Source organism: Vicia villosa, linkage group LG5, assembly GCF_029867415.1.
Source record: "Vicia villosa cultivar HV-30 ecotype Madison, WI linkage group LG5, Vvil1.0, whole genome shotgun sequence".
In the NCBI taxonomy this organism is placed as follows: Eukaryota; Viridiplantae; Streptophyta; class Magnoliopsida; order Fabales; family Fabaceae; genus Vicia; species Vicia villosa.
Window position 1 is genome coordinate 151662304 of NC_081184.1, and position 9593 is coordinate 151671896.

General features: G+C 31.8%; 1 protein-coding gene across 1 annotated transcript; it reads left to right on the top strand.

Moving 5' to 3' along the window:
* The first annotated feature begins 1022 nt into the window (after positions 1-1022).
* On the top strand, positions 1023-1559 carry LOC131605749 (uncharacterized). The gene has a single exon (XM_058878069.1). The coding sequence runs from the start codon at positions 1023-1025 to the stop codon at positions 1557-1559; it is 537 nt and encodes a 178-aa protein (XP_058734052.1).
* The last annotated feature ends 8034 nt before the right edge of the window (positions 1560-9593 follow it).

The following is a 9593-nucleotide window of genomic DNA, read 5'->3' on the forward strand; positions in this document are numbered from 1 at the left end:
CTCCCTTCCATACAAAAGAGTTTCTTTGAAGTGAGCATGTGATCGAGGCAAAGAACACAATAGTAACAGCGCTTGATCTTCATCATCGATCTTCACATCAATATTTTCAAGATCAAGAATCAGCTTGTTGAACATGTCCAACTGCTCAGCCAATACTTTGTCTTCAATCATCTTGAATGAATACAAAGCTTGCTTCAGGTAGAGTCGATTTACCAGCGATTTGGTCATATACAAACTTTCAAGTTTCACCCATAACCCTGATGCCGTCGTCTCCTTTGATACCTGCCTGAGAACCTTATCACCAAGGCTCAACAAAATTGCGCTGTGTGCCTTCTCAATCATAGTCGTCTTCTCCGCTGCCGTTAATGCAGCATTCATGGTTGCCTCTCCCTTCAACGCTTCCAAACAACCCTGCTGAACCAGTAGGGCTTTCATCTTCAAGCGCCACAGACCGAAATCATTCACTCCGGTGAACTTTTCAATCTCATACTTTGTTGACGACATCTTCTCCACGCTCACCGCACCAATTTGTTGTGAAAAACGATACCAATAACAAAGTATAATAGGGAATTAGGGAAGAGAATAAGAACACAAGAATTGGTTATAACTGCTATTCTTTCACTTTCTCTTAAAACAAGATTACAAGTTTACAAGAATAACAAATAACCTCTCTCACCCTAAATTAGGATTTGCAGCTTAGCAATGATGAGAGACTAGTATGCTATTTATAATAAAACCTAACATACTAACTAATGGGCTTTTTCAGCAAGGCCCATTACACAAGCCAACTTAATAAACAAGCTAACTTAACAAATTAGGGTTTAAACACTAAAACCTAATTTAACATGCTAACAACCCTAGCATCTTCGACATCTACATGCTAGACCCATCTTCGACTACAGCATGCACACTTCGACACCAGCATGTGAACAATCCTTCGACTTCATGCTTAACTCTGTCGAACTGTCGAACCAAGAAGCTACCCTTCGACAATACTAGAGTTCGATCCAATATCTCACAGTATGCATAGTGTGTATGTCAAGATGATGGAGGCTGACAGGGTGCCTTGGCGATACCTAATTCAGGATAACTATGCGAGACCTAGAGCTATCACCCTCACTTGGATGGCATGCCATGGAAGATTAAGCACGAAGGATAGACTGAGAAAACTGGGCTTCATAACTGATCGTGTGTGCAGTTTGTGTAATGCTGATGATGAGACTCATGATCACCTTATGTTTGGCTGCAGTGTTGCGAAGGGGATCTGGAATCATGTACTCCACTGGCTGGGCATTAAACACGATCCTCAACCTTGGTCCATGGAGATTGACTGGCTCATTCGTATGATTGGTAAGAAAGGATGGCGGTTTAGAGTCCTAAAGATTGCTCTAGCCGAGATAGTTTATGAAGTTTGGCACTATAGGAATGATATAATTTTTAGAGGAAATACACATAGAAGCACAAGTATAGATATTGCTAATAGAATCATAGAGAAGGTGATATATAGAGGGTGGTATTCACCCAAATTAAGAAAGCAAATAGCTACCTTAATGTGTTAATTTGTATTGGTGGTTTTTTTTGGATGTTTGGATCTTGGATCACCTTGTAATTAGACTGTTTTTTGAATTAATAATATATCCCTTGATTCAAAAAAAAAAGAATAATTTATTTTTAGTAAATGATATAAATGCATATTAATTGAAAAATAAACGTTATGTTGTCCAAATATAATTGAAAGTTAAATATTAATAAGAATTTATTTATGATATAATAACATAAGTTATATTTTATAATAATAATAATAATAATAATAATAATAATCATAATAATAATAATAATAATAATAATAATAATAATAGACTTTTAAATTCTATTATAGTTAGAGAAAAAATAGTCAAATGTTTTCAATATTATAATGATATAAATGGTTTATTAAAAGAAATATATATATATTTTTGTTTTCAATTAAAGTTAATATTTTTTATTTGATAAAATAAAGTTAAAATATTTCTTTCTGAGTTTTCATTAATATATTATATTAAATGATAAAATTTATAAATTATTCAAAATATATTTATAATATAATTAATAGTGAACTAGTATTAGTAAATAATATTAAAATTTACGGTAATCAACATAAAAGTATTAATTTTAGTTTAAAATTAAATAATTAATGCAACAACTAAACTTTATAATTACAATAAGGGTTAATGAACTTTTTCGTCCCTTTAATTATTTCAAATCTCGTTTTTAGTCCCTTCAAAATTTTTCTTCAAGAAATCGTCCCTTCAAAATTTTTCTTCCGAACTATTGGTCCCTAACGTCAAATTTCGTAGCTAATCAGTGGCTAAAGTCGTAGCTAATCTCTAGCAAATTTGACGTTAGGGACCAATAGTTTAGACGAAAAATTTTGAAGGGACGATTTCTTAAAGAAAAATTTTGGAAGGACTAAAAACGAAATCTGTAATATTTATAGGGACCAAAAAATTCATTAACTCTTACAATAATTAAGTATAAAATTTTAAAATGTTATATAGAGTCACGGTTAATTTTTTTAAAATAATATATAAGTATGTATTATATTTTAATTAAAAAGTAAGTTTAAAAGTATGTATTATATTAGAAAACTCACAATCAACCAATGTCAACCAATCATTGATAAGATGTTAGAGAAAGTGCAACATCGGACTACTAATTTTCTTAGCTATGCAGGTAGAAAACAGCTGGTCAAGAGTACTTTGATGTCCATAGCAGGGTATTGGATGCAAGCCTTTTCTCTGCCAAAGAGAATAATACAGAGAATTGAAGTGGTTTGTAAAAATTTCATTTGGTCTGGTAAAGCTGTGGGGAGGAAAGCCCTAGTGGCTTGGGATAAAATCTGTCATCCCAGTAATGCAGGTGGTTTAAACATGACTTACCTTAGTGATTGGAACAAAGCTACTATTCTGAAACTGCTATGGAATCTCCATATGAAAACAGATAAGCTGTGGATTCGATGGATTGGAGCATACTATCTTAAAGGGTCCAGCATTATGCAGTGGGAGCCTAAGATATCTAGTTCTTGGATGATCAAGATTATAGTCAAGAATAGAGAGATTACTGTCCATAGTGAATATTGGAAAAGCAGTGTTCAGCAGAAACAATACATTACTAGTGTCATGTATAAAGAGCTGAGGGGTAATTTTGCTAACCAGAGCTGGAGGAAGATTTTCTTTCAAAATTATGCCAGACCAAGGGCATGTTTCATTCTATGGCTTGCTTTTCTGAACCGACTCCCTACCAAAGATAGACTGAGGAAGATTAATATACAAACAGATGGCCTTTGTAGTTTTTGTGACCAAGCTGAAAATATCTGGCATATGTTCTTTGATTGTAGGTACACTAGTCATATATGGAATCAAATCATGGACTGGATTGGCTATAATAGAAGGTGCAAAAACTGGGATGAAGAGAAACAATGGCTCACAATGGAAACAGCAAAAAAGGATGGAGAAGAAGTTTGCTTAAATTGGCTATTTCTGAAGTTATATATCATCTGTGGAACTTGAGAAACGAGAAGATCTTTAGTCAAAGCCAACCATATGGAGATATCATTATGAGAATCAAACACACTATAGGACTTAGAGCTAGTTCTAAAAAAGTGTTGAAAAACCATGTGAATATGGATACCATGGTTATTAGTTGAGTTGTTTGTTTTGTTTTCATTTTTAGATTTTGTTGTCTGGTTGCCTGGATCAATGTATTGATCGGCTTGTATAAACAGTTTTTTGGGTGATAAAATTCTTATTTTACTCAAAAAAAGTAAGTAAAATTTATATTATTAAAGAAATAAATTATATGTTGAAATTTAAATTTTTTTACGTATATTTTTAAAATATATAATATTTTTCTTTAAATATAAATTATGAATATACAATTTAATATACAATTTTACTTATAATTTTGCAAAGAATTATCTACTATAAATTAATATATATTTATCAATTCTACAATAAGAGTTATAAAATTATTTTAATTAAAATTTTAGTTTTATTTTATCAAATAAAGAAGTGACATTTAGATAATTATCATTTTTGAACTAAATATGTCAAATTTTCTATGACCAGATTTTCACATTAAAATTAAATCTTCAGAATTTATATTATTATGAATATCATTAAAATATATAATATTATTTTCTTCTCATCAATAAAATTATTTGATTAATTTTTTTGTGATACCAAATTAATAAATCTATTTACATCATATCATATGCAACAAAAAAAATTTACAAAAAATAATACATACATAATAAAAAAATTTGTACGATTACTTTCATTCTTTAATATAAAATTCTACCACAAAAATATAAATCGAAATTTAATTTTTTTCGTATTTTTTAAAAATATATAATATTTTTTCTTTAAATAGAAATTATTTTTTAATTATATATATATATATATATATATATATATATATATATATATATATATATATATATATATATATATATAGGAATATTCTTTCTCTAAGAGTAAGTTATTATAGATCAAAAATAATAAGTAATATGAATTAAATCTGGAACAATGGAATCAAATCTCCACCAGAATTAAAGTTTCTAAATTTAGATGATTGAGATAATATTTGTTTTCATGATTCAAAAAGATTTCTCTACAAATTTATCGCAACTCTCAACTTGTGGATCATGTAAAATGTTTCTAAGCCCATGGATTATTAGGACTAGATAAAGAGATCCCTAGAATTAATGTAACCACCAAGTCTTTCAGAATTGTAAATTGTAAAACTAGGGAAGGTTAGAAAACTTAGATTTTGAGAGTCTTTTATGTTTCAAGTCTCTTACGTATCTTTTGATACTGTGTGGTAGATTGTATGTTGTTTAACTATTTGTCAAGTTGTTTGTTCTCACTCAGAAGCCTTTAGGTAATGAGATGAGTTTTTTTTTGTTCTCAGTCTTAAAGCTTTTAAGCAAAAGAGTTGAGTTCTTGTTTCGAAAGTGTGATCTTCTAAATTGAGTTGTTTTTGATATAGTCATTGAGATTGAGACTGTTAGATATCACTGAAATAATTTAAGTTACGAGATGTCGACTTCCCAAGTCTAAATGTCGACTTTTAGACATTGAAAATAAATATACTATCTCTAGCTTTTATATGTATTATTATAAAAGAAGAGACTTGTTTTTTTAGCTTGAAATACTTACTTTACTACTTTACATGTTTCCTCGTAATATATTTCATTCGATTTCCATCAAGACACAGTGATCAACTAAAGAAAAAAAAAAATTGAACAGGTGGATATATTATAATGTTGACAGCGACATTAAGGCATGTGGAAGTCCATCATTCCGACCTGGAACTTAGTAGGAAAGCTCCCAATTTGTCACATCTCCAACTGTTTCCGTTATAAAATGGTTGAGATAGCAAATTAGATTGAGATGTGTATATGAATTAAGTATTAAATAAACAAAAGTAAAGATATAAAGTGGAATAAAAAGTAGTTTTTTCTTGTTATCACTTATCAAACATGATCCATAATCCATATGACAAAAAAGCCTATTCAAGAGAGTGCGAAAATAAGAGAACAATTAAATCATCTAAACTTTATTGAAAAAACGAAAAAAATACGTATACTTTGAGTATAAATATATTTTAACATTAACCAATGATCATCAAATCATTTAAAATATTTAACTTTATTTATAGTTACTTAAGTATGCATATAATATACATTTATTATTATTTTTTTTTTACAAAAATGCGTGTGTTCAAAATTATAATTAAAATACCAATCGTTAGTTGGTCCAGTGGTGATTGGCGCTGGACTTGGTAGGGAGAACCACGGTTCGATCCCCCGCAACTGCGATCGGGAGGGGGCTTGACCCACTTGATGCCAGAGCTGCTCCCCCGAACCGGACTAAACCGGTGGTTATAAACCAAAAAAAAAAAAAATTATAATTAAAATGATTTAATTTGTTTATACAGATGGTCTAAGAATTTTCTATGCAAGTGTATGTAAACATAAGACAGCTACATCATTTAAGTTATTAAATTAGAATAAATTCTAAGTATTTTGAGAGAAATTAAGGATAACATATATTATTTTCATGATTTTAACCTAATGAGCCTCTATGTAGAAATTAAAGCCGATTAAATTTCACCCTTGAGATATAAACAATCCACCCTTACATAAGCGAGCAGCTAAGCACACAAGCAACTTATGTCACTCGTTCATATAATATCGTTGAGTTAAGCATGCACAATTTGCATCACTCGTATGAGGTAGAACTCAGAGTTAAACACATGTATCTTACATCACTCGACCGTGCATAATGTATTTCATTCCATGAAACATCCTCTAATTACTTCAACATATTTTTATTTGAGGAAAACATTAATATAGTTGATCAAGGTGGAGCTCAATGTGACCTAGATGGTCCATATGGGTTACACAAGTTGAATAGATTGGTTTAACTAAACAAATTAAATGATCGAGTTGAGTCAAACGAGTCATGCATGAACCTAAATGATCAAATTAACTTAAATAGACTAAATGACAAAGCTAGTTAGACAAATTGAATGGTCGAATTAAGTTAGGTCAGCTCAATATATAGTCAAAGTATAATGACGTCCATGTGACATGGTTGTCCATGTCAGTCTACATACAATTAAATCTTTTCAAGATGATATTTTGTGTTGTAGTAGACAAAGTAACAAAAAATAATTTAATTTTACAAATATAATTGTGAATTTTCAAGGTCAAAATAGAGTATAAAATGTCAAATCGTACAATATCAATATTTTTAAGTTAAACTATATCTTACGAACTAAAAAACAATTTTCCGCAAAATTATTTTAAAGTTACTTTGTTAAATATCTTTATAAGTATCTTTTTATTAAGATGTGATTATCTTTAAAAAGTAACTATAATGAATACTTATAAATTAATCTCACAATTAAAAGCCAATTATGTATCATATCATAGTCAATGTCAATCAACACCTTAGGGGTGATATGGCCAACAATGTGCGACAAAATTGGAGGGCCATCCCTCCCTCCCTCCCTGGCCCCAATGGTCGTTTGAGATAAGCCAAATTGATATGATTGTTACCATAGTACGTCCAAGTGGTTATGAATAGTAATTTAACTTTGTTTTTCTATGCAAAAAAACATTGTAGAGACATATATAAATCAATGTATATAATTTAGATTATATATATTTAAAGATAATTTAGAGTATTCATATACAACGTTATACTCTTGTCCACATGTTTAAGGTAGATGCATGAATTTCTTATCTTTCAAGTGGGAGTGGACTTTGGATCGCATGCATATGGTAGCATAGTGATAAGATTTGAGCTTTAGGCTATTAAAGGCAAAACAAGATAAATTTTAATATTCATATTACAAATAATGGAATGAAGTGTAGATGAGATATCACATTTACTAAAAGTGCAAATTATGCAACGGTAGTGGGATTCATAATCTATTCATCACCTTGTTAGTGTTTCGATATTATTTATAAATGAAAAGTTCCAATCTATGAGTCACAAAGCTAATTAAGAAGTGTTCCATATCAAGGTTATTCCAAAACCAATCTTTTTTTAGTAATAGATCTTTGGGATTCAGTTATTCAAATATCATTGACATTTATGCTATTCTTCTCGAGGGAAATATGCCTTTCTTTGAAGAAAATTTCTTCACCCACCTCCTAACCTTCTTGCCCACCCCTGGTGAATTTACCACAATACCCCTTGTTTCGGAAGTTTATTTCCGAAACTGTATTTTTTTTCCTTAAAAAAGGTGTTTTCGGAAATGTATCTCCGAAAACGTGTTTTTTTTAATATAAAATATTAATTTCGGAGATGCATCTCCGAAATAAAGTTACTTTTCAGAAAATGTGGTGTTTCGGAAGTTCATCTCCGAACGCACCCCCCTTGGAGAATTCGGAAATGAACCTCCGAAAATATGTCTGGACAGAATAAAATGAAAAACAACAACAATTCGCTTTATTTAATCGGGTGAAGATTACAACGATAATATTACATAAAATTAAAGTTACATTTTGTTGAACACGGATAGGTGGGGATGAGAGAGTGGTAGGGAGAAAAAAAGGCTTCCAAATTTCAAAAGGTTTTTTTATTCTTTTAATAAAAATACGTACTACTGTAAGTAACAAATGACGGAGGAGGTGTAACCGGGGCCGGAACATATGACGGAGGAGGTGGATGTCCGGAGGAAGAAGAACCAGAGATACGTCTACCGCGAGACAAAGGAGCCAATCAATGTAAGCTATAGTTTATCATTATCATCAGGGGACGTCATTACAAAAAATTGGGAAAAAAATCTTATTATTTTTAATCTTGATTTTTTAGAAATGACGTCCCCAGATGATAATGATAAACTATAGCTTACATTGATTGGCTCCTTTGTCTCGCGGTGGACGTACCTCCGGTTCTTCTTCCTCCGAACATCCACCTCCTCCGTCATATGTTCCGACCCCGGTTACCACTTCCAAAAACTAACATGATAAATCCAATACAAAAACATTGTGCGATACAATCCGAAATCAGAACAAAACAAAACAAAACACGTCAAACAAAACAAAAACATGTTATTCTGCCCGACGAGCGTTACAAAATACACATCAAACAAAATAAAAACACGTTATTCTTCCCGACGAGCGAACTCCTCCGAATGAAGATAATTATACCAATCCTCATCCCACTCAGTATCAGAACCATCAGCGTTGATCACGCCTGAAGGCTGAGCCTACACGTCCGAGCCATGGACCCCCTGGGGACGAGAAGCAGAACCAGTCAAAAGCTTCTTCTTCTCCTTCACCTCCTTCACCTCCTTCACCTCTTTCACCTCCTTCTTTGAAGAACCCTTTCTTCCCTTAGCGCCCTCTTTAGAAGACGCAGTCCTGCGTGCTGGTTGGTTGCCTGACATGTTCCTGTAAACAATTGAAAACGATTAATATGCATAGACAAAATAAAAAACAAAAAAATTTGAACTTCTGATACATTTCGGAAGTTCATTTCCGAAAACTAGGATGGAGGTGTTTTCGGAAATGAACTTCCGAAACACCCCTGCGATGGAGTTTTCTGCAACTTCCATGACAGACCCCTAAACCAAACTTCAAACCAAATCAAAATGCTTCTAAACAACCTAAATACTACTAACAACCTAACCATATATCATTTATGCAATTAAAACCCTAAATAACATGCATTTCAATAATAGATCTAAAAATTTCAAAACTTACAAAGTGTTAGGATTGAGGGCTTTTGAATGTTGTTTAGCAGTGTGATTGGAGCCTTGATGCAGCTTTGGAATTCTGTTTGCACAAATTTTCGCCTTTGCCACTTTTTGTTTTGATTTAGGGTAAATGATTGGGGGAGGGGGAGTGTTTTGATAAATCTGCAGAAATCGCAGTATTTCGGAAGTGCACTTCCGAAGTATGTAAATTTTTTCAAAAAAAGACGCTTTCGGAAATGAACTTCCGAAGCAGGGGTATTTTGGAATTTTCGCTGGGGGTGACCCCCATAGGGAGGTGGCCAAAGAAATTTTCTTCTTTGAATTTTTTTTAAAAAAAA

What these genes read in the sequence shown, in the direction of transcription:
- LOC131605749 (XM_058878069.1), top strand. Translation starts at nt 1,023, where the DNA reads ATGCATAGTGTGTATGTCAAGATGATGGAGGCTGACAGGGTGCCTTGG.